This window comes from Emys orbicularis, chromosome 8 (genome assembly GCF_028017835.1).
Source record: "Emys orbicularis isolate rEmyOrb1 chromosome 8, rEmyOrb1.hap1, whole genome shotgun sequence".
Classification (NCBI taxonomy): domain Eukaryota; kingdom Metazoa; phylum Chordata; order Testudines; family Emydidae; genus Emys; species Emys orbicularis.
In genome coordinates this window covers 4,215,597-4,242,437 of record NC_088690.1, presented here as the reverse complement: position 1 = coordinate 4,242,437, position 26,841 = coordinate 4,215,597, and the positions used below count along the sequence as shown (strand labels likewise).

The 26,841-nt window shown below is 41.4% G+C and overlaps 1 protein-coding gene across 1 annotated transcript in view; it reads right to left on the bottom strand.

Annotated features, from left to right (window-relative positions):
- Window positions 1-26,841, bottom strand: part of MAST2 (microtubule associated serine/threonine kinase 2) — a 354,146-nt gene that overhangs the window by 287,158 nt on the left and 40,147 nt on the right. Inside the window, exon 3 of the mRNA XM_065409475.1 lies at window positions 12,833-12,975. Coding sequence (XP_065265547.1) covers window positions 12,833-12,975 — 143 coding nt within the window. The remainder of the gene's footprint in view (window positions 1-12,832; window positions 12,976-26,841) is intronic.

The following is a 26,841-nucleotide window of genomic DNA, read 5'->3' as shown; positions in this document are numbered from 1 at the left end:
AGCTGTATGTCCCACTTATGAATGCAAATGAAGTGTACACTCACCAAATACAAATTCCTCCTTCTGTAGTAAACAATACCTAGTATATCGGCAACAATAGGTCTTAAGGCCACCTAGGATTTACGCAAAATACTAAAGATTGTTCTACTTCCATAAAAACACTAGTTGGCACCATATCCTTTTTCTCATGTTAAGAGAAACAGAAAAAATTGTTTTCTTAAACTCAGCAATTAGGATGGTAGAAAACATCTAAGACAAGAACAGCAAGAGACAGTAAAATATTGTAAGCTATAATGCAATTTTAAAAAAATTAGTTCCTCCGCACAATGGCTTCCAAAGCAAAGCTAGGTCACCACTAAATGGCTCCAGTATGGTATGATCTCAACACTAAAACACTCATGTGCTATACAATCTCATATTAACTTTCTCCAGGGCCTTTGAACACCCTTTGCAGCCAAATTTGCCACAACTTGAAATTATTGAGGGGTTTTTAAATTGACAAGTCTCCACCAGCAGATGGCATTACTGCATCAAAGACTCAAGTAGTTGCAGAGAAATATGTACAAAATATGAAACTGCTGGTTTACATTTAGCTAGAGTGACCAGACAGCAAGTGTGAAAAATCGGGACGGGGGTGGGGGGTAATAGGCACCTATATTAGACAAAACCCCCAAAAATTGGGACTGTCCCTATAAAATCGGGACATCTGGTCACCCTGGATTTAACATAAAAGCAACCTGTGTTCCCTCTAAGGCGGTGGTCCCCAACGCGGTGCCCGTGGATGCCATGGCGCCCGCCGGGGCATTTATGTGCACCCGCCTAGTGCCCAGCAGGGGAGAGAAGCCGGAGCCCCGTGCCTGACAGGGACAGAGAACTCAGGCTGTGGGCGCGGTGCTCTCTGTCCCCGGCAGGTGCGGGGCCCGCCTAGTGCCCAGCAGGGGAGAGAAGCCGGAGCCCCACGCCTGCTGGGGACAGAGAACTCCGGGGCTGCAGGCGCCGGTGTTCTCGGTCCCTGGCAGGCGCGGGGCTGCAGCTTAAGCCGGAGCGAAGCCGCGGCCCCGCGCCTCCTGGGAACAGAGTACTCCGGGGCTGCCGGCGCCGGTGTTCTCTGTCCCCGGCAAGCGCAGGGCCCACCTAGTGCCCAGCAGGGGAGAGAGAGAACTCCGGGACTGCAGGCGCTGGTGTTCTCGGTCCCTGGCAGGCGCGGGGCCGCAGCTTAAGCCGGAGCGAAGCCGCGGCCCCGCACCTGCTGGGGACAGAGTACTCCGGGGCTGCAGGCGCCGGTGTCCTCTGTCCCCGGCAAGCGCAGGACCCGCCTACTGCCCAGCACGGGAGAGAAGCCAGGGCCCCGCGCCTGCTGGGGACAGAGTACTCCGGGCCTGCGGGCGCCAGTGTTCTCTGTCCTCGCAGCTTCTCTCCGGCTTCTCTCTTCTCTCTGGATTCATATATTATGTAATATTAAATATGATGTTTTTCGTATTATTTAATGTACAAAAACAAAATAAGCCTTGAAAAATTGTTGGCGCCCGCCACACTCATCTGAAAACATGAATGTGCTACTGGACACAAAAAGGCTGGGGACCACTAATGTGTGTGCTTGCGGGCTGCACAGGAAGCCATCAAGGGCTGTGCACCAACCGCACAGGCCCACACACAGGTGAGCATGGAGAATGTGTACTGTGGGTGGGGGCAGTGGGGCAAGGTGGGGGGCAGTGATGGGGGTTTGGAGGAGCTTGGGGCCTGCAGGGCTGTGGCGGAGACAGGAAAGACGCCTCTCCCCCCAGCCCCGGGGCTGGAGGAGTCCTCTCTCCCCACTGCAGCCCCAGATGTGGGAGCCGTGGGAGTCAAGAGACTTTGGGTCTTTCCCCAGCTCTGCCATTGAGTTTCTGCGTGGCCTTGGGAAGTCACCTCACCCCACACTGTGCCTCAGTTTCCCCATTTTCCAGATGGGAATAATGATATTGACCTTCCTCTGTAAAACACTAAGAATTATAAAGGAAAAGCACTAAATATCGTTAGCTTTTAGATTTGTGTTTTAAAAGGAAATTACCAAAACTAGGACTAATGGAAATGTTTTTGTGACTGTTTTTGTCTGATTTCCAATGACAACAATTCCCTGTTGTGGATTTAAACCACCCCTAGCAATGTTTGCAAAGTTTTTTGTGGCAGGAGGACCACATGGTTTATCTAGGGGCCTGATCCTGCAAAGTATTACTCACTTAGCTGTTACTCATGTGAGTGGCCTCAATGAAAGAAGTGGGAGAACTTCATGTGAAGTGAAAGTTTGCCTGAGCCCATGTGTTTGTAAAGTGCCGTGTAAATTTACAGAGCTATGTGTATTTCACTGTAATAACCGAGACACTGGAACATTTTATCTGTGCATGAGAATCTGAAGGTGAACTTGACTGTGCTACTTTAATTGTCCAAGCTGATCCAGTGTAAAAATATAAACATGAAGGTTGAATAGTCTATAGGACTTTTAGAGTGCTTTGTATTGTTAATACAAAAGGATGGTAGTAAGGGGAATTTGAGTGTTTTTTAAAATTATTTTGAGCCTTAGTGTCCTGATTTAAAAAGAAACATTCACTTTGATTTCTAATATTGCGGTATTATATTTTACATTCAGATAAGACCTTTACAGATAAAGTCTTGTCTGAACATTAAATATCTCCAGCATTTTGCATAAAAGGAAAAGTTTCTTCCTATCCAAAATTCCTCTTCTCTTTTCAAACTACTGCAGGGTGCTCTCTGTGCTGTTGGCCTAGCTGGCTGCTGACTTTCCACCCCAGAGGTGACTGCATTTCAGTGGTGCATTTAAATGTATAGTTTGCGAAGCATGTACTGATAGGTACTGCAGACGTCACCTGAAGACAGACCTTCCCTAAGACCCAGCTAGGTACTAGCAGTAAGACGTTGTGTGCTCTTGGTGGAATAAGGGCTGCCGCGAAAGTACAGAAGTGATGGCACATATCCGCATATTACTTCAATATTGGTGCTGCACGTAACAAAATTCATTCCGCACATGGATGGAAAAAATTAGAGGAAACGTTGGAAGCAACCCCGAATTACTGAGGTTTTCACAGACATACACCACACACATTTATTCAGTAGCAAGGAATTAATATAATTCTGAAATAGACCATTCTGTAATAAAGAAGAGTTCTGCTTCTGCTGTCAGAGAGCAGAGCCAATAATACTCTCAAACACCATTTTTGTATATGCTTTTGAGTACTTATCAATATTAATACACAAAGACAGTGTTGTGTGTCAGTTAAGGTTGGGCTATACATGACATACGTAAAACAAAACCTAAAAAGCAAGAAAATGAAAACTTAAGGCAACCAATGATACATACCCTCTCCTCCACCAAAAATGCACACCACATGACCGTACATCAGAGAGAATAAACTACAACCATAATTCTGCCCCACTATGGATGTCGTCAGACTTCCAACAGCCCCAACCTCTAATTCCACTGAGCCCACCACTCCAATCATCCCCTCACTATCCCATCTGCATAGCTCTGTGCAACTATACACATTCATGATTGGGGAATTTTATTGGGGAACATGTGTGTCTTGGACCCATTGGTCCAATGTTGTCTGGAGTCAAGCATGTAAGGTCAGCTTCAAGCAACTTCAAACAAGTCAGCTTCCCCTGCTGTGGGGGCTTTGCATCTGGGCCCTCGCACCTTCTAGCTGACTGCTCAAAACTTGAAAGGAGCTTGTAGTCAGGTCTTTGGGAAGGAAGGTAGCTGAAAGTTAACTGCCTCAGACTTTTTCCAAGGGAAATAAACTCAAGACACTGAATATGTTGTTCCTTTTAAAATACAAACTAGAGCTCCCAACTCATAGGCCTGTCATAGGGTAGACCATAGTTCTAAGAAGTGGATACAGATTACTGGATCATTTCTAACTTCTCCAAAGAGCACACTGCTTCTAAAAGGAAGAGTTGTTACTCTGGCCTTGGAGAATTAATCCAATGTACAGTATATTGTTTCAGTTACAAAGATCTTTTAGCTGATGCAGTCAAGACCATGACTCTGGATATCATCCAAATAATGTGGTATGTGGCACTGCATACAAACAAAAGTGCTTAGTCCAGAAAAGAAAACTTGGTTGGAACCACAGCTTGGTTGGAAGGAGTACTGCAGAAAGGAATCTGAGAGTCATAGTGGACCACAAGCTAAATGAGAGTCAACAGTGTTGCAAAAAAAGCAAACATCGTTCTGGGATGTATTAGCAGGAGTGTTGTAAGCAAGACACGAGAAGTAATTCTTCCGCTCTACTCTGCGCTGATTAGGCCTCAACTGGAGTATTGTGTCCAGTTCTGGGCACCACATTTCAGGAAAGAGGTGGACAAATTGAAGAAAGTCCAGAGAAGAGCAACAAAAATGATTAAAGGTAAGTATGAGGGAAGATTGAAAAAAAAATGGGTTTCTTTAGTCTGGAAAAGAGAAGACTGAGATGGGACATAACAGTTTGCAAGTACATAAAAAGTTGTTACAAGGAGGAGGGAGAAAAATTGTTCTTCTTAACCTCTGAGGATAGGACAAGAAGCAATGAGCTAAATTGCAGCAAGGGAGGTTTACGGTTGGACATTAGGAAAAACTTCCTAAATGTCAGGGTGGGTAAGCACTGGAATAAATTGCCTAGGGAGGTTGTGGAATCTTCATCATTGGGGATTTTTAAGAGCAGGTTAGACAAACACCTGTCAGGGTCTAGATATACTTAGTCCTGCCATGAGTGCAGTGGACTGGACTAGATGACCTCTGGAGGTCCCTTCCAGTCCTATGCTTCTATGATCATTGGCCTCCATGGATCTGCTAAAGTTTTGCAGTCATCTACAAGCTTCAGTCTGCTGTATACGTTTTATACCAGGCAGACAGAGTAGAAAAAAACCCAAAGATTCAAAGATTCTTCACAGAAGCCACTATCTTTCTACTGACAGGCCCCTTCAAAGTAATTTCTCCTCCTTGGATCATTGTCCTTTTGCTGACCCAGAAGATGGGATCATCTATTGCTCTTATTCTGGGACCATCTTAGTATCTGATACCCTGAGAGGGTAGAAAGTTCTCTCAGTCCTTCCGGGAAACTGCATTTTACCCAAGATGCAACATTTACTGTCAGATATTTCTTTTCCATGAGGAGGGGCAAACAGTGCTTGAGGGGTTCTATATGAATCCTAAGATATCTGTTCTTCTCACATTTGGCACTATAATGGTAGTCCAGGTATTTCAGAACTTTGTCTCTGACAGTGGCCAAATACTTCAGAAGAACGTGCAAAAAACCCTGAAATAGGGACACATGGGGTCATCTGCCCCATGAAGATCTCATTCTAACCTCTAACACAGGGGTGGCCAACCTGTGGCTCCGGAGCCACATGCGGCTCTTCAGAAGTTAATATGCAGCTCCTTGTACAGGCACCAACTCCAGGGCTGGAGTCACAGGCGCCAACTTTCCAATGTGCGGGGGGGGGGAGCGAGAGGGGGAGAGGTTGCTCACTGCTCAACCCCTGGCTCTGCCACAGGCCCTTCCCACCCCCTCCCCTGAGCCTGCCGTGCTCTCGCTCCTCCCCCCTCCCTCTCAGACCCTCCTCCAAGCCGCAAAATAGCTGATTGGGAGGTGCAGGGAGGAAGGGGGAGGCGCTGATCGGCATGGCTGCCGGTGGGTGGGAGGCACTGGAAGCGGTGTGGGGGAGCTGATGGGGGGCTGCTGACGTACTACTGTGGCTCTTTGGCAATGTACATTGGCAAATTCTGGCTCCTTCTCAGGCTCAGGTTGGCCACCCCTGCTCTAACAGTTTAAAAATTAGTTTAAGCCCTTTTTTTTATTAGCTATGATTCTGAATATTCTTGTTATCTACTTAAACATCCATGAATTTTGTCAAGTTCATAGTCTAACCAGCATCCTGTGTCAATGAATTCCACTGTCTGATAACTCATTGTTTGAAAGAATTTTCCCTTGGTTCTTGTGTTATGAGACAGAAGACAAGCTCATGATCTATCTTCTCTAGACCATTCATTTTGTATATTTTGATCATGTCCCCTTTTATTGGACTCTTTCATAAAGTAAACAATTTCAATTTTTTCACACTCTCAATGAGAATTTTTCCATCCCCTAACATTCTCACTAGCCAATCCAGATGAATTCTGCAATATCCTTTGAAAGCCAACCACTGATTTACATAATAGCATTATAATATTTTATGTATTATTCTCCAACCCATTCCTTAAACATACTAACTTATTGTTTGCTTTTTTTGACAGCATATTGAACACAGGTCTCCACTGAGTTGTCCACAATAATGCCCAAGTCTTTTTCCTGAACTCATACCGCTAACTTAGAACCTGCAAGCGGTACATAAAACTCACCCAGACTCCCTCAGACTTATGATCAGAAAGCATGACAAAAAGGTCAAGTTTTCCATGACCATCACAGCTAGGTGGTAAAGTCCTCTAATGTCTGCAAATACTGTAAAAAGCTTCCGGGTGTTCGCCACCTGCAGGACTCATGGTCACTCTAGTAGAGCTATAGCTACTTTATGGCTAGAAGAGTTAGAGGGATTCAGCAGAAGAATGGAGTGAGGTCACCACCTGAAAGTCCTTACATAGATTTAAAAGGCCCAATAGGCTTGATTGGCATCTGCCAATGCTGGGCTCCCTCTAGAGGAGAGTACTGAGCACGGTCAGTCTGTACAGGCTTTTTCCTCCCAGAGTCAAGGATCCAATGGGCTCTGCTACTTGAAGCCCATGGGTCCAGATTGCCACATATGTAAATACAGAAACATTTTCCCCTACCTGTAAATTGGGTTTCTGACAATCTAGAACACTCTTAGGTGTTTATGAGCTAATATTCATAAGCAACTTAGTTGTCAGTCTTATTTGTTTAAAAAGCTGCACTCCAGTCTCTGCAGGTTTGTTATTGTTACTTTATCAATTTACTTCATGAATGTGTTCAAAATCTAAGAGATAGCAACTGAAGCACAGGAGCCAGCCTGTAGAAGTAGTGCAGCTGGAAAGGGGGGGGGGGGGGGGGAGAGAAATAACAAATAAAATAAAAAATAAAAAAAAAAACACTTTTGGAGGCCCATGACAGGCCACTCCACCTAGCAAATTCAAACACCAGAGGAAAACCAAGTCCAGATTGTCAAACGAGTGGGAGCAGAAACAAGCCACTCAAGTGCATGCAGTAAAGATGACTGTTTTCAATATTCCACCTTTTTGGCACTAGATTGCCATTTTCTCTTCCTGTTCCATCTATTTTATGGAAACATATAATGAACATTCTGAAATGGCATACATACCACTACAAAAGTTCAAACTCTGAGAATCAACAGATAGATAAATAGAGTAGTATAATGTCAATATTAATATATCTCTTTTCAGAGCCATTTTTCCAAAGTGATTAATTCTCCTGGCAAGGAGCCTTTTCCTGTTGTAATTTGTAAAACATCTTCCAATACCACAAGCATACTAAAACAGCTCCAAACATCTAAGTAGTTCCAAAGTCCCAGAATTCATTACATTTAATTCAGTGTTCATCTTGCCACAAGCTATTAGTCATTGTTTTGGAACCCAACTCAGTATAAAATTGAATACTAACAACTGTTAAAATAATTTTAAAAGTTCTGATTTAAACCAACAAAAGCAATGAAATTCAGAGTCATGGCTTTACATCTGAATCTCTATCCTTAATTAACCCCAATGTAAGTTATTATAGAGCAATGAAAATAGAGTGTGATCATATGCATCTGTGCCTTAGCACTACAGCACACATTGAGGCAAGTATTAAAATTTCAACATTACAGCTGAACTCCATTCTTTTAAGTCAAAAAGTTTACTGTAGAACAGTGCTTCCCAAACTGTGAACCATGGCTTCCTTGGGGAATCACAAAGGGTTCATAGGGGAGCCACAAGCGTTTGGGAAAAAATGTAATCCACATTCCTTTAACAAAACATGCCTTTAACAATAACAATTGTTTTGGGGGGAAGGGCAGGGGAGTTTCCTAATTAAAAGACTATTAAAGTAGGCTTTAAAAAAAAACTGAATCTTATCTATGGGTCTGCATCTTATGCAGGTAGCCTTCAGCAGAAAGTGTCTCAGCTAAAATCCCCTGCTGGAGCAGAGCGCAAAGAAGCTCCTAGCACCAGAAGCAGCAGCACCAACACTAGGAGATGGGGAAGGGTGCTGAGGGAGAGACGTGTGCATCTTGTTTATAATGGAACAATTTTTTCCAACTGCTAAGCTTACATGTAGCTAACCTCAGCTGAAGACAAAAAGGATTTTAATAATGTTAAACAGAAAAGTAGACAATATGACACCACCACCTAATGTTTGGATTTTTCAGGTCTTGATATTACTGTACAAAGTCCATAGCCACAATGTGTCATTTGTTTTCAAATGTTAGTAAATTAAAGTATGAGGCCAGGGAAACTACTAAGCCTTTAGAAACCAAACACCTAGAATTCGTAAATCAGAGCCCAGAAACAAGAAGAACTGAAGCAGCAAAACGAAAGTTATGTCTAAAGAAGCAACTGTTCCTCAAAAAGCCTTAGAAGCACGTTATGTGTGGCCATGTGAATTGCAAAACGTAAACAAGTGCACAACATTGGTGAAATCCTTCTATTTCCACCAGCAATAGACAGGTCGAATTATGATGGGGAATAAGCAGCCACAGCACTGAAAACCAGTCCTATATCCAATATCATCCATCGATGCACTGATAATCTTGGAGAAAATGTCCAGGACTAGTTGATAAAACAAGTTAAGAAGAGTCAATAGTTTGCACCGCAGCTTGATGAATCTACAGACAGCCAAAATGGCCCAGCTTCTATGTTATATAAGACTTGTCAAAACAGGCACAATAGTTGAAGAACTTTTATTTTGCAAATAAATACCAATCCATATACCAATCCAAATAACTGGTGAGGAAATATTCAAGATCGTCGATAAATTCATAGTGGATGAAGAGCCTAACTGGGATGTGTGTGTGGAACTGTGCACTGTTGGGGCAGCAGCCATGACTGGAAAGAAGAGTGGGGTTGCTGCATGAGTAAAGTGGCACAAGCAGCAATTTGGACACACTGAATGATTCATCACCAAGCTTTGGAAAGAAAGAGGTTGCAACCTGAAGTACATGAGGCCCTCAACAGTGTTCTTAAACCTGTTAATTTTATAAAAATCCCTGGCAGTGAACACACTGTTTTAATATGCTGTGCGAAGACATGGGCTCTGACCACACTCAGCTTCTGTTTCACATTGAACTCGGGAGATTGGCATGTGGGAAGTGTGTCACAACACGTCTGAATTGTGACACACAATCAGAATTTTTTTCTTTGGGAAAACAGACCTTGCAGATTATATGTACAGTGTGGACTTCCTGACAATGTTAGCTTACCTGGTGGACATTTGTGTCCAGCTGAATGCACTTAACCTAAAACTTCAAGGTAAAAATATAAATATATAGATATGAAAGAAAACTGGGGGATTCATGAAGGTTTGTGTTTAAAGAGGTCACAAGGAAAAGGAAATTACTGAGATCCAGTGTTATCAGACTTTTTAAAAGAACAGAATTAAAGTGATCAAAACACTATTAAAGACCAAATACTATCTCATTTGTCTGGATTGTATTCCCATTTTCATTATTATTTTCCTGGAGTTGAATAAGAATCTCCAGATACTGACTGGATTCAAAACCCATTCTCAGTAACAGCTGACTCCATTCCAACCTTAACTATCTCACCTCAAGAAAATCTCTTAGAACTGTTTAGTGATCACAAAACGAAGACCAAAGTTTTCAAATTTAACAAACCAGGAATTTTGGATTTCTCTTAAAGAAGACTACAAAGAATTCAGCGATGAAGCTGTGAAAGTGCTGCTTCCATTCACTTCATTCTCTCTCTGAGTTTGGGTTTTCAGCAATGAATTCTGTGAAAACTAAACACAGAAATTGTTTCAACTTGGAAAATGCCCTTCTGTCTGGTGCTATCAGAGTCTCAACCAAACATTGTTCAACTATGCAGTTTGAAACATGACTATTCTTCCCACTAAAATCTTAGCTACATCCAAACACCAAAAAATCCCTTTTTAAAGATTATAGTTCTAAAAATCTGGATGAGATCCGTTTATACAATTAAACAAACTGTATGCAGTTGAATAAAGTCACAAAACCACTCAAACTCTAGTGTCCCTCTTGAAGCTAGCATCCTGAACTCCTGAATTTAGTGTCCTGAGTGTGCCAAAAAATGGTATTTGGTTGTGGTGAGCCACCAAGTTTTAAAATCTCTCTAAAGGGGCCGCAGCACTAAAATTTTTGTGAACCACACCTTTAGAAAAGCCCTTGGTAACCAATTTGCTTTTTTAATCTTTCAATAAGTACCACAGAAAGCGCCAATAGAGCCAAAAAGTACAAATTTATCATGTCACTATGTAGTAGGAAGAGTTTATGAGTTAGCATGTCTGGAACCAATTAAATAATATAAAAGTTACATCCACTAACTCAACAGTTTATCATTAAAATACTAACAAAGCAGCAGTCCAAACTAAGAACCTCACGGTATTATTTTATTTATAAAATTGGCCAATTTCATTAGCGCATGATATAAAACTAATCTGAAACATATCTGCCTTGTTCTAGAGAAAGGTCAGCCTTTATTTTAAAATATTTAATATACTTTTTAAATCCTCCTGAAATAAGCAGTTGGGTGCTAAGATACAAGTCAGAACATTTTGTCTTTGTTTTGTTACAGTCAAGTTACAAACCCCTGGAAAGATTATGTATCTAACAAAAACGGGTAGAACCAGGCCTGCAGACAGCCACCAAACTAAGACACAGTACAATTAAGCCAAATCACAAAAATGTCAGTCCACTGACATGACTAATGTACATAGACAGAGTAAAACTATGTATTTTAAAACCAAAATTACCAATAATGCAAATGCATAGATTTTTGTTCTTTAAAGATTTAAATTTCATTTTGAACGGTCCATTTGATGCCAGACATCTGTTATTTCCGAAACAAAATTATAAGCCACTAACTTATGTCCGAATTTCCAAAACTTGACCATTCCCAGAGCTGACAAGTTATTCATTCATGTTGAATCCTTTAACTCAGTTTAGGATTTGGCTTTTGTGACAATTCAGGGCAACTGCACCTGTATTTCTCCTCAGTGGTTCAGCAAGGGCACCCATTCTTGGCTTCCAGCTCCCCAGCCATTGCCTTTCTGGGTGGAGACACGCATCTCTCCCCGTTTTGACCCGGATAGTCCCAGGCTGTACAGTTCCCTTTCTTCATTTGTATTTTCCAGCAAAGACAGTCTGCCTAAACTGACCTGCTTACTTCTCTTCAGAGACTGATGACAGAGTGATTGTCAACAGTTACCATGCAGCACTTCCTATGCAAGTCTATTTTATTCTTAATGTAAAACTTATTACAGAGAAAATAAATTAAAAACAATAAAAGAACCTACACGCATGCTAACAAGCTTATCAGACATCACCCTAGAATATATTCTGGCAGGCTCAGTCCTTCCAAACCTGTCCTAAGGATTGGGGCCTTCTGTGAACCAGGAGTCCTGCCTGTTGTCTGGATCAGGAAGAAGGGCAGGCACTGAGCCAGCTTAAACTCAGGCTTTCCATCCAAAAGTTTGTCTTTGTCTGTTAGTCTCTGGAGAATCCAGTGTGAACTAGTATATATATATCTCCCCAGGGGAGTGGCTTCAAAAACTGATAATGAAGGAAGCTTATTAGCATCCCCCCTCCCTACTAGGGAAGGTACATAAAAATCCACAATAAACACAAACACATACACAACTGCGTTTTTAATATAATGTAATATAATGCCAAAGGTGTTAAACTAATTTCAATAAGGTTTAAATTAACTTGAATCCCATAAGGTTTATTTAGGGTATTACAGGATATTGTCAGGCTGTCACAGATCACTCAGTAGCTATGGTGTGCTAGGTGCTGCATTATGTGAATCCATAGCCACTATCCCAGAGGACTTGTAATCTAAATTATACAAAGGATACATCATTTTACCCTTTTTATTAAACCAATCCCAATCTATATATTACACCAAGTTATATAACAACCTGAAAAAACAAAGAGATTGTGACACCAAAATTTATCTTGTGTGACCTACATAAACACTCTCTAGAAATGGGAATAAAGCCTATCAATCTGTGTTCCAAAGTACAGGATAGCTATTTAATATATATCACTAAATGGAAATCTAAGGATTATTTTCATCTTCTCTTCCCCAGTCTTGTGCTTTTGACTTTTTTCCAGGTGCTTTGTCAATTACAGTACTTAAGAAGAAAGGAACATCAAGAGCTAAAGGTCTCCATTTCAGAGAGAGTTGTATCAAAAGCAATCATGACTAGAGCTGGTCAAAAATTTTCTGATAGACTTTTCAGCAGGAAAATGCAGATTCAATGGAATCGAAACATTCCACGGGAACATGTCAATTCTGTTGAAATTTTTGATAGAAACAAGGCAAGCAGCCAGGAAAGATGCCCAGCCAGCCTGCTTACATGGTTTCCTGCCAGCTCAGGCTGCCCCAGATCCCTGAGCAGCTGTCGCCCCATGCTGCCCAATCCCCCAGGGAGCTGGCTGTCTGGGAAACAAGGCATTCCCAGGAGACAGCTGCCCAAGGCAAGCTAAAAATTCCATTTTCCAGAAAAGAAAGATTGCATTTTCCAGGCAGCTCTCATCATGATAAATGGTTGAGTTAGCCTAATCGAAAAGTTATTGAAGAAAAGGATCAAATAACTTTTCACTAGGTAGTTTTATTCGGAAAATAGAAAACAGAAAATATTATCCGACTCACCAAGCCAGCAGTAAGAGAAGGAGCAGACTGTCCTAGAGACTGGTTCCTCATACGGACCAGGTTTGAGGTTTCTCCAGCTGGCTGCCATGTTGATTGTCCCACTCCACTGTGCACACTGCTGGATAAGGGAAGCAGTTGCTTTCCTTTAAAAACAAAACATGATCTTAACATTTTACCACTTTAATGAATTATAGGTTACATAATACAATGCTTAACCAAATGCAGGGTTTAGGCAATGGTTTTCTAATCTATAATCATTCCCATGGCTCTTCTATGAACCCTCTCCAATTTATCAACTTTCTTCTTGAATTATCAACACCAGACCTGGCTACAATATTCCAGCAACGTCCCACCAATGCCAAAAACAGAGGTAAAAGCATCTATACTCCTATTCAAGATTCCCTTGCTTATGAATCCCAGGATCAGATTAGTTCTTTTGGTCACAGCGTCACACAGAGCTCATATTCAGCTGATTATCCACCACAACCCCAACATCTTTTTCAGAGTCAGTCTCCCCCATTCCATGACTATGGCCTACATCCTTCCTTCCTAGATGTATCCATTTATATTTAGCCATATTAAAACAAATATTGTTTACCTGTGCCCAGTTTACCAAGTGATCCAGATTGCTCTGAATCAATGACCTGTCTTCTTCATTATTTACCACTCTCCCAATTGCTGTGTCATCTGCAAATTTATTAGTGATGATTTTAGGTTTTCTTCCAGGTCATTGGTAAAAATGTTAAATAGCATAGGGCCAAGAAAGAATCCTTCTGGGATCCCACTGGTAACACCCGCTCAGTGATGATTTTGCGTTTAGAGTTACATTTTGAGACCTATCAGTTAGCCAATTTTTAATGCATTTAATGTGTGCCATGTTAATTTTATATTGTTCTACTTTTTTAATCAAAATGTCGTGAGGAACCAAGTCAAATGCCTTACAGAAGTCTAAGTATATTACTTCAATACTATTACTTTTATCAACCAAACTTGTAACCTCATCAAAAAATATATATATATCAAGTTAGCTTGACAGGATCTATTTCCCATAAGCACATGTTGATTTTCCTTAATCACCCTTCTTTCATTTTTTATTAATTTAGTCCCAATTCAGGTACTCCGTTATCTTGCCCAGGATCAATGTCAGGCTGACAAGACCTATAACTACCCAGGTCATCCTGTTCACCCTTTTCAAAAGCTGGCACAACATTAGCTTTCATCCTGTCTTCTGGAACTTCCCCAGTGTTCCAAGACATACTGAAAATCAACATTAGTGGTCCAGCAAGCGCCTCAGTCAGCTCTTTTAAAACTCCTGAATGCAAGTTATCTGGACTTGCTGATTTTAAAATGTCTAACTTTAATAGTTCCTGTTTAACACACTCCAGAGATACTAGTGGAATGGAAATGTATTACCACCATATGATGAGACTGCATCATCTGCTTTTTCCCACAAAGACAGACCAGAAATCTTTATTGAACACTTCTGACTTTTGTGCATTATTATTGATAATTCCACCATTTCCATCCAGTAATGAACCAATACGATCGTCAAAATTCAGACGGTTACTCACCTTGTGCAGTAACGGAGGTTCTTCAAGATGGTTGTCCCTGTGGGTGCTCCACTTTAGGGTCTTCACACCCTGCACTTCTAGTTGGAGACTTGTAGTAGCAGTGCCCCAGTTGGCTGCGCACGTGCAGCAGCCATCCTGCACCGCTCCAAGCGGTTACCTCGCGCATACAGCCACCCATTACCCAGTTCCTTTTTTACCCCAGAGGATCGAGCTGAAACTGCAAAGTAGAGGAGAGGAGGGTGGGTAGTGGAGCACCCCCAGGGACAACCATCTCCAAGAACCTCAGTTAGTACACAAGGTGAGTAACCTTTTCTTCTTTTTCTTCAAGGAGTGTCCCTGTGGGTGTTCTAATTTAGGTGACTAAAGAGCAGTGCCCCTCCGTATGTACAGTGGAGAGCTCCTATAGTCCAGAGTGAGCATCTGCAGCTGACTGCTGTTCAAGGGCATAATGTTTGGTGAAAGTATGGGGCGATTCCCATGTAGCTGCTTTACAAATGTCAGTGATGGGTACATGTTTGAGAAAGGCTATGGATGTGGACATAGCTCTAGTGGAGTGTGTGCAAAGTCCAGAAGGAGCTTGCAGATTGTAATTTTGGTAACGTAACACTGGTCTACAATTTTTGAGAAGTCGTCTGCTTCAGAGAGAAAATGTGCTATTTATTATGTATTTTGATGTGCTGAATTCAAATATGACAATTAAAACAACTGATTGGCTACTGTTTCTAAGATATTTAAGTTTTTACATTTTGTGTCTATGGATATTGTGTAGATAGTAGAGTTTTAATCATAAATTGTAAACCTAGGTCTTTTCATGTGTTTATGGTTGCTTTACATGATAATATTTCACCTGTCCTGTTTATGTAACACTTTAAAAATCAGCAAAAGGGTTATATAAATAAAATTTATTATGAAACAAAAGGCAAAAAACTATTATGTACATAGTTTAGTCCTATTCAGGGTCCACTCGGCGCTTCTTGGCTTGTCTCTTGTATTCATTAAATGGAGCATCTCTTATCACTGTCCAGCAATAGTCTGCAAGCATTGATGGGCTCCGTTTGCCCTGATAGTGTTTCTCCATTGTTGCAATGTCCTGTTGAAATCGCTCGCCGTGCTCGTCGCTCACTGCTCCGCAGTTCGGTGGAAAAAAATCTAGATGAGAGTGCAAAAAATGTATCTTTAGTGACATGTTGCAACCAAGGCTTTTGTATACCTTGAGGAGGTTTTCCACCAACAACCTGTAGTTGTCTGCCTTGTTGTTTCCGAGAAAATTTATTGCCACTAACTGGAAGGCTTTCCATGCTGTCTTTTCCTTGCCAGGTAGTGCATGGTCAAATGCATCATCTCGAAGAAGTTCACGAATCTGAGGACCAACAAAGACACCTTCCTTTATCTTAGCTTCACTTAACCTCGGTCGTATATACTGACCCAATAGCATATCTTGAAAACTAGAGCCAATCAACAATGTTAAGCATCATTTTCGTTCTCAGTGACCCAGAATTAGTAAAGTATGAATTGCATCACATTATTGTGCGAATGGGATAGTCGTGCAAGAGATTCCCACTACATCAAGAAAGATTGGCCACTCCGACAGTCATTGGAGCCTGGGAGGAAAAGTGTTCAGCATCCACCACTTGTTGAATCAAGGAAGATTTTGTTACCACCCTTACACATCAAGCTGGGTCTGATGAAGAACTTTGTCAAGGCCATTGACAAAACACAAGCAGCTTTCAAGTACCTCCGTGGAAAATTTCCAAGGTTAAGTGGATTAAAACTCTACTGTCTACACAATATCCATAGACATAAAATGTAAAAACTTAAATATCTTAGAAACAGTAGCCAATCAGTTGCTTTAATTGTCATATTTGAATTCAGCACATCAAAATACATAATAAATAGCACATTTTCTCTCTGAAGCAGATGACTTCTCAAAAATTGTAGACCAGTGTAACGAGGGAAATAACTGAAAAAGGGGCAGAGATTAGAGGAATATGAGAGCTGTGAAGGGCACTGCTCTCGTTCTGACCAAAACCAGAGGCAGTAGAGAAGGACCTGGGTAACGGTTGGCTGCACACGTGAGGTAACTGCTCAGAGCGGCATGAGACAGCTGCTGTGCATGCGCGGCTAACCAGAGCACTGCTACCACAAGTTTCTGACCAGAAGCGCAGGGTGCCAAGACACCTAAAGTGGAGCACCCACAGGGACACTCCTCAAAGAAGAACTTTTTGTTCCCAATATACACCTCTACCACAATATAACGCTGTCCTCGGAAGCCAAAAAATCTTACCGCGTTATAGGTGAAACCACGTTATATCGAACTTGCTTTGATCCACCGGAGTGCGCAGCCCCGCCCCGCCCCCCCCTCGGAGCGCTGCTTTACCGCGTTATATCCGAATTCGTGTTATATTGGGTCGCGGTGTACTTAAATTCCTTATTGTTATAAACTCTTCTGGTCATAGGTTTCTCCTTGTGTCCCTTGGCTTCCTTTATCAATTTTCTTCAATTCCTAACTTCTGATTTATATTCATCAATATCAAATACCCCTTTCTTCCATTTATTATATATAAATTTCTTTGTTTTTACAGCGGCCTTCCCTTCCCTTCTAAACCAGGTTGGTTTTTTAACCAGTACACCTCCTTCCTCGATTGTTGGCTTGTGGCTTCTTGGGCTTCTAGGAAGGTGGTCTTAAATGATTCCCAATTACCATGCACATTTTTCTGATTAAAATCTTCTCAAAATGATTTGGCTCATAATTGTTTTCAACTTCCTGAATTTGTCCCTATTAAAGTACCAAGTGAATATGTTAATGGTCTGGACTTTATACTAGTTGCATATTATAAATGTGACCGGTCATGATCACTTGTACCTAAGCTACCATTTTTTAATTCTGTGATCAGTTCCTCTTTACGTGTTAGAACAAGGCCTAATATAGAATTCCATTGTGTTGGCTGCAGCACTTTTTGAGGTCATCTATAATGTTTAGAAATTCTGCAACATGAGACCTCCAGCAGGTCACTCAAATTGAAATCCCCCAGGATCACACAGGATTTTTTTTCCCCTACATATTAAATAGGTGAGTAAGGAGGCAGTAATCCTGTTTCCTAGTGTGATTTGGTGGTCTATAGCAGACACCAGCTGGTACTCTATCTTGTCCTTTATCTGATAGAACACTGATTCATAAGCATTCAAGATCATTTTCTTCCAAGTTATCAGTGACTTGGAAACACCACACGCCCTCCCCTTTTGCCCACTCAGTTCTTCCAAAATAGGTTATAAACATTAGTTTTAACATTCCAATCATGTGAATCATCCCTCCATGTTTCTGTAATACTAACTACATAGAATATATGCTCATAAAGGAGCAATTCCAAATCCTCTTGTTGTTACCCAGGCTCCTAGCATTGCTGTATAGGCAATTCAAAAATTTCTTCTCTTCACGTCCTTTGGTTCCTTGATTAATTTTGTTCTCAACCTCTCAATTTTGTGCTGAGTGCTCGTATCTTCCCTCTTTTTACCCTCCCTTTTGCTACTAGTTTAACCCCTCCTGACTACTCTAAGCCAGCCTGTCTCTGAGGAGATTGGACCCTCTTCTGCCGAGGTAGAGGCCATCCAAACTCCCCCATAGAAGGTGGACCAATGTTCCACAAAACCAAAATCCTCCACCCTGCACCACTTACCTAGCCAGTAATTCACTTTCAGAATCTTCTGCCTTCTGTCTTCCTTTGTGACAGAAAGCACCTCAGAGAAGAGTGCTGAAGAAGAATGTCAAAGCACTCTTCCAAGTTCCCTGAAATCAACTACTATCTGCAAGATATCTCATGACGGATATCTCATTAGTGCTAATATGAACCATCACCAATGGATCCTTGCCTGCAGGCTTCAGAAGCCTATCCAATCTTAGAGTCTTGTGTCTTGGCTCCGGGAAGGCACTATACTGTCCTGTTGCCCACTTGTCCCCTGCAGAATGTTCTTTCGATTTTTCTGAGCACTGAATCCCCAACAAGGATCATTTGTCTTCCTTGGATGGCTAGAGAACTCTTTGTTGGCAAGTTTGATTTTCTTACAGGTTGGGCCAAGCTGCCATCCACACATCCTGTACCTCTCCCCATTCCTTTGGACCTGCTGGGTCTTGAGAGGTATCTTCCATAGTTTCACTACATTCCATACTAGGTCCTCAACAGGGAAACTCACAGCCACCCAAATTCTACACTATCATAGAGACTAAAGTACACTCCAACTTTCACAACTCTATTTGATTAATCATTATGAGAAGACACCAGTCTATTCTATAATTGAGACTGAGAAAAACCTTCTTTTATAAGCTTGATTATATACATTTGATTTTGACTCTCCCACACTATATAGCCAAACTGCAAATGATCTGTATGAAATCTCACAGATGGAGTTTTAGGTCAGGATAGATTGCCCACCCACCCACTTTTAAGGAAAAGAAAGTGTAACAAAAGCAAAAGAGATGTTTGAAGTTTAAGTTTATTTAACAGGAAAATGATTGATAATGCTACAATTAAATACAATACACAACAGACAACGCAACTTCTTTACTCCTTTTTATTGCAGAGGGTGGGTCTTTGAAGGCATCATAATTTCAGTTCTCTTTCACTTGGTGTAAATGGCTTAGTCCTTGACCTTCTGGGTGTTGGATAAATTTAAATCAGGACAGATAAATATAAATAGTAAACTTGACTTAAGAATGTAACTAGTCACACTGTTGTTCAGAAGACTGAATTATATCCCCAAAATTTCTACTTACGTTTTGCTACTACTGTCAGATACATACATTTACAAAATTCCCCATGCTGGAATTCACAACAGCCTCAAATATCTAGCCTGCTTTAGGAAAAGGGAATAGACCTCGTGTTTTCCTAGCATTCCAGTAACTACAATAATAAGCAGCTCTTTAAATTAGCAGATTTCCAACCAAGAGGAACATTATACATTCCTCATCACCATTTGCAACACCTTCTGCAGTACTAATACATTTTGTACCTTTTACAGTAAGTCTCTCGGAGCTGTTTAAACGTCAACTTTCAAAAAAGTTTGAAGAAAGATACTGTACATATCTTTAACAGACTAAGACTACATTCCTTAAAAATTAAGTAACAATGATACATAACATGTCTTGCCTTTAAACCAGTCATATTTCTGATATATGGAATAGCATTACTTAAGCTATAGGCAGAATTTATCTTTCAGAACTTTATGTTCCATCCATATTTGATTGCTTTCCCTTTTTTGGCATAGACAGTGGGAGTGTAATGTCCCTGTTATTCATATTCCAAGAATCCCAAAACTGCTATGAGCAAATTCTCAAACATCTAGTATACTCTTATTTACAGTTAAACGAGGAAGAGCCTGTAGTTTTACTACATTACTTAAAATAGAGGACAACAAAAGCAAGGATTTGGAGACCTGGGTTCAAGTCCCCACTTTGCCACAGATTTCTTGTGTGACCTTGCGCACATGATAGATCATCTATTATTTAAAAAAAAAATAGATTTTTATTCAAATTAAATGTGTTTAAAGTTGACAGTCTATAAGGCCTAAACTTATTAAAATCATTGAAAAATAAATATAAAAAATAATATTCAAGCAGTGCAAGTTTACTCCCCTGGAAAATACGCCCTTCCTCGCAACATGACTATCCATCTACAGTTCTTGCTTCAGGAAAAGTTTGCAGCTATTAGCATGCAGGACTGGGTCAGAATTCATGAGGGAATCAACAGGATTGCTGTGTTAGCTTCCACATGGCTTATCCTGTTACGGTTGCATGCAAATACGCAAAACTCCACAGCCTTCCTCCTCCCGACCCCCCAGCACATTTCTGGACAAAAATTCAAACCCCACTCATACTTGGGACAAATTATTTTATCCCCTATTCTATGGACTATGTATCTCTAACTGAAATGGACTAGATTTGGAAATGGAAAACATTTTCCCAAACACACACACAAAGTTCACTGTTTCTAGCTCCATAGACCTTTGAGGGATTACAGAGCAGCAAACTTAAAGATACAGCAATGTAATATTTTTAAGAAACAGGAATTACCCTAGCAAAAAAATCTGTGCCTTTCCAGTAAAAATACTCTTTAAAGGTGTACTTTACTGTTGGCATTTCCCAGTCACCACTTTAAACTCCACGTAGCGGGGAGGAAGGGAAGGGTGGACACCAAGTCGTTGGGATACAGTCCGGCATTAGCGGATACATGCTGCTAGCCAGGGGGTCTCATAAATTTTGCATTGATTCTTAGAGTGGAAATTCCTCCCATTATTCCATTAACATGGAGCTAGAAACTTACCGGGCTCAGAGGCGGCTTCCAGCCCCTTGGTGTCTGCGGCAGGATGTTCCTCAGGTGCGGCAAACAGAATTTGCTGCTGAACCTGTTCCAAAACCTGCTCTTGGGACGGTTTCAACAACAGAGTGACTTCATGGTACTTGCTTGGCACCTGCTACTGCCTTCCATAAGTCCGCATGCTGGATTCTGGGTTCATCAGGGCACCATCCCAGCTGAACAGGTCATTGTGCTCCACAGGTGACTCTATCCTTGGTGCGGTGCCCAGCATCTGATCAAATTCCTCATAAAACAGGCACGGTGTTGGTGAGTTGCACGAGGTCAGTTCTGGTCCTTGGTCCTTCATTCACTCACTCACTCTTGAACCACTTAATTCGCTCCCCGGACAGATCACCAGTGTGGTAAATTTGCAAAGCTGCCATCTTCTTCACTATTTGCTGATATGCATAGTATTTCTGGTAATCCTACTCAAGTCCACAGTCGTGCTGACCTCACACCAGAGATTTACCAAAATCAGGCTGTGCTCCCGTGACCATGATGCAGCATGCTTAGCAAAAAGCTTTTTCTGGCTGGTCAGTATTGCAAACACAGAAGGCTCTCTGATGGTGTATTTGCAGCTCGGTGGTCAGAAGACAAAGGAAGAGTTAACACTGACTCACTGAGCAGCTGCTGTATGACCAAGGGGGGTGGCTTTCATTTTCACTTGAGTCAATTGGAGATTCTTGGGATAGAGAGGACAAAGGAAGTTGGCCCATAGGATTGTGGGATACCTTTGGTGAACTCCCAGGACCCAGGTCAAGTGGAACTTCAGCTACACTGCAAAGCAATAGGGATTGAACCCTGAGTCCCAGCTTCACTCGAGCTTGAACCTTCCACTCACAGAGTATCCTAGAACTCTAGATCCAAGCCCAAATCCAAGAGATTTGTGTGTAGACAGAAGGGCAATTTGGGCTCAAGCCTGAATCTGAGCTCAGGCTTACACTGCAGTGCAGACATACCATGAGAGGCAGAGAGTCAAGGCACTCCGCTGCAGCAACCCTCCATGAAAGCCTTTGTCAATTTCACTGGTAAAAAGTGCAGCTGATGAGGCCTTCCTGGAGGGCAGTTGTCGTTTCAATTTTCACAATGGAAAAACCAATTTTTTGGCACAAAACTAAAATTTTTCCATAGAAAATTCCCATTTTACAAAAAGGACATGTTTTATCAGAAAATCATTCCGATGAAAATTTTTCACCCAGCTCTTAACGGGAAGTTTGGTAAGCAGAATGTCCGAGCTGGAATTTGGACAGGACAGACTAACAACTCTACTTTCACATCAACAACTGGTCAGTACCTAGGCTTTGAATGTCCACATCAGACTGCACCTCTAGCAGCTCAGTGCCCCTCAAATACTAGGTTTGAACATGGTTTCAGTACCAACTCAAAGGAAAGAGTCACCAGCACAACCTCTTACAGTTTAGACTCAAATTTTCTACCTCCATCAAATGATTAGAGGCTTCAGGACATCTCTACTTGAATACAAATGTGTTGGAGTTTGAGGTTTTGTCAGTGCTGTAGCAACCCACCCTATGAAACCTGTGGCAGCAGATGGCCTCAGATCAAAAGGGGGCCTAAGATCCAGTCTGTAGTTTCTAGGCTATTTCAAATGATGCAGGGCAGACTAAATGTAGTGCAATTATGGGATACTTGGCATTTATATGTCCCTTTGCATAATCACAGTGCTACTGCAGATGCAAAGTAAACAGAGTAGGAGGATACACCATGGTTGAACTCCTTAGACACACGCAGTCCCTACAGCGACAGTACATTCCCTAGCCATGACTGGTTGGGAAACCCCACCGAAGCCACCTAACTCTGTTTCTTAGAGATAGTATTTTCCCTGCTTGAGGTGAGCTTTTGCATTTCTGCTTTACAGTTGCAGATACTTGTTACATGTTATGCGGCTGTTTAACATTAAGTGCACAGTGCATATGAATGCTCTGTGATTACAAAGACTAAAACTCTGAGGATTTTTATTATTTATGGGATGGATTGCAGTGGTCCGGACCCCAGTGAAGATCAGTAGATCGGAGAGGGTGAGGGACCTTTCCCCAGGGGGAGCCTAAAAAGTTCCCTTTTAATTCAATATCTGTATTCCCTTTCAATTTAGTTCAATGTCCTCCTGTTATTGTTTTATGATGAGAGAGCGACACGAGGAGGGGGATAGATGAGAGGGCTGGATGTGGCCCTCTATGCATCACTTCATTCCCATTTTTGTCCTCTAGTTCTAAATGTGTGCACAGATCCTGTTCCATAAGATGCCAGAAGGATTTAAAAATTTACCTCAGGTGTGGCAAAAAGGAAGGAAAAAAGAGAAACAGGATCAGATTAAGAGACAAAGGTGCACTTGTGAGGTTTTTGACTCCTGGCACCTCTTCTAATGTAGAATCAGTCCAGGAAACCAATCAAGGGGGGGGGGGGGAAAACTTAGAGGGGCATGAAGAAAATAAGAAGCAAGAAACATTATCTGATCATTACGCCGCTGTGATGTTATTGACATAATCTGTAACTGTATAGATCACTGTTGCGACCACTGTTATATATTTGCAGCAAATATTGTATAAAGGTTGTCGTGTAAGGGGTCTATGGAGGGGGTTTGCTGGTTATGATTCTGCTGTCTACATGTGTGTATCATTTTTGTAGTTGAAGTTATGAATATTGGCTCTATACTGTCTGTATTTCAAACTTATGCTATGCTTCTGGGTGACACCGCAGACAAGCTGGTGTCGGCACTGCCTAGACTGCTTGATGGCCCATTAAGGACCATCAGCTATACAATTGACCCATTGAGGGAAGGCAGATATACCTTGTGACTCAGCAAACTATGCAGGGACTTGCCCATGTGACTCCAAACTTCATTTTGCTGTAATTTTCCACAGTAAGGACAAAGACGTGCTCTTACACCTGGAAGAGACTATAAAAGGCTGAGGCCTCATCTCCATCTAGTCTTCAATCCTGCTTCTGACCTCTGGAGGGACTTTGCTACAAACGGAAGCTCTGAACAAAGGACTGATGACCCATCCCAGCTGTGGATGGACTCCAGAGACTTGATTTGAACCTGCAGTTTAGTCTATCGCTGCTGAACCAAGAACTTTGCCATTACTGACTCCATTTAACCAATTCTAGCTCTCATCTATATCTTTTTCCTTTTATGAATAAACATTTAGATTTTAGATTCTAAAGGATTGGCAACAGCGTGATTTGTGGGTAAGATCTGATCTGTATATTGACCTGGGTCTGGGGCTTGGTCCTTTGGGATCGAGAGAACCTTTTTTCTTTTACTGGGATATTGGTTTTCATAACCATTCGTCCCCATAACGAGTGGCAGTGGTGGTGATACCGGGAAACTGGAGTGTCTAGGGGAATTGCTTGTGTGACTTGTGGTTAGCCAGTGGGGTAAAACCAAAGTCCTCTCTGTCTGGCTGGTTTGGTTTGCCTTAGAGGTGGAAAAACCCCAGCCTTGGGCTGTAACTGCCCTGCTTCAAGCAATTTGTCCTGAACGGGCACTCTCAGTTGGGTCCCATCAGAACCAGCATCGTTACAGCTGCTATATCTCAGCAAGTGGAAGAGAGTAGTCACAACTCAGAAGACATTCCACTAATTTCAGTATCCCCTTTTAATGTCAGTGATCCTTCAACATGGTCCAAATTCATCCATGACAAAGCAAGAATAACCACACTGAAACATGGACCGCTGCAAGTTAAGGTAAAAGTTTTCCAAGTCACAATGGAAGCAGGTTCACAGAAGAAAATTATGTAAGAAAATTGAAAAATGTACAATGGCACTGGCTCATATATTACAGTAAAGAGGATGCAATATTCTATTTTTGTTGTAAATTATTTGGTGGTGGTCAGCACAGTCTCATTGATGGTGGTTTTCAGTAATGGCAATATAACCACAAACCTCTCAAAACTCATGAGAAAAATCATGTTCAATCAGATACAAAGTAAAGTGGAGAGAATTGGAACCATGACTGAAAATTGAATCTGCAATTGACCCGACTTCACAATCATGGCTCAAAACTAAGAGACAATACTTGCAAGGTGTATTTAAAAGAATTGTGGCCATTGTTCTTCACTTAACTTAACAGAACCAAGCATTTTGCGGATCCGTGGAAAAACTTAATGAGAGTGGAAATGGAAACTTTTTAGGCCAAGTCCAATTAATGGCTAAATTTGAGCCTGTGATGGAGGAACACAAGATGGTTCTTTACTAAAGAAGACAGACACCAATACATAAGCCCTGCAATACAAAGTATCATTTTGAAGTTATCGCAAAAGGTAACAGGTACAATTAGCAACATAAACAAAATGAAGTATTACTCCAATATTTTGTATTGCACATCTGCTATCAGTCACGAGGAACAAATGTCTGTCATTTTGAAGTATGTTAATATCCAAGAGACAGAAGTCAAGATTGAAGAGCAATTGCTATCATTTCTGAACATAGAGGAAACTACCAAAAAGGCTCTGTCAGATGAGATACTTTAAGAGTTATCCAGACATGGTATGACATTGGATAACTGCAAGGGACAGGGATATGATACTGGAGTTAACATGAGTGGACAGCATCAAGATGTGCAAGTTCATTTAATTCAAAAGAACAAAAAGGCATTTTTTGTTCCTGGCAGAGAGCAAAATTGGAAATATCAAAGTTCTGTAGTTTCAGGCACAGTGTACGCAAACAGTACTACTGAATTTGAAAGAAATGACTAAAGATAATGGGGTATATATGCAAAAGTAGATCACTGGCAGATGAACTCTCCTCATTTCAGTTCAGTCTCACTTGTGGCTTGTAAAAGCTTACTGCTTAAAATTAAAATTGCAAAAATAGAGCTCAATGCTTGGTCTTGATGAAGTCAGCATATCAATTCAAATTACTGGGACAAACAGAATTATCATGAAAATGGATTTGAAGAGGTGTTATCTGCTAAACAGATAGCAGAAAAAATGTCAGTGTCTGCAGAACTAGCTGAAACATGAATCCACAGTAATCAATTGCAAAGCTACAAAGCAGAGGATCAAGTCACTGGCAATGCAGAAGAAAGATTTAAATTTGACTTCTTCAATATTGCTATAGACGCTGCTCTCCTGAATCCGGGACAACGTTTTTCATTTTTGTGAGAACACGTGAACCAGTTTGGATTCCTGTGTAATATGAGAAACATACCAAACTTTTTTCCATCAAGCATGTTAGAAAAATTGCACAGTAACCTAGAATCAACTCTGACAAGTTCTGATGGCTGTATTGTGAATATAGACGGGTACGACCTGGTACATAACTCCAGAGTCTTTCTGGTGTTTTACCGATGCACTTAAGACACTTCAATTCATTTCCAAAAGCAGTTTGTCCACGCTGTACCCAAACATGTGTATTGCTCTGCAGGTGTTTCTCACAGCTCCAATCTCTGCGGCACTGGCAGAAAGAAGTTTCTTAAAACTTAAGTCAATAAAAACTTATTTGAGGTCTACCATGTCTCAAGAACGTTTAGTAGGACTGACTACATTGTCCATAGAAAGTGACATTTGCAAGACACTGGACTTCACGCACATAACAGAAGAATTCATCAATAGAGCACTCCATTACTCAGCATAAACAGGCTATTTTTTTTTTTATTTGTTTAGCTTCGAAGGTAGTCACAGCCAACTACTAGTTGTGGATTGTCATTATTTGCATACTTCGATTAAATTGGTAATGGAATGTTATTAATGGAAAGAGGCCCCGCTAGGTTCTCTCGCAGGTAGCCTCCAAATTTCTTGCTATGGCACTGTTGGGGTGGGGTGTTGGTTTTTGTTTTATTTATTTTTTTGGTAAAAATACATACTCCCTTGCCCTATTGCTATTATTAAAAAACAGCCAACACCTAACAGTGACTTATGTATAGCCGACTCAAATCAAAAGTGCGTTCTTGTGATCCTGTTCATCTTAGGCACTTATATGACCCTTCAACCATAGTATCTAAACAGCTCAGACTCTTTAATGTATCCATCTTTCGGTGGTGGTGGTGGTGGGAGGAGGGGGGGAAGAAGACGAAGAATTATCCCCATATTACACATGGAAACTGAGACATAAGGACTAGGTAATTTGCTCA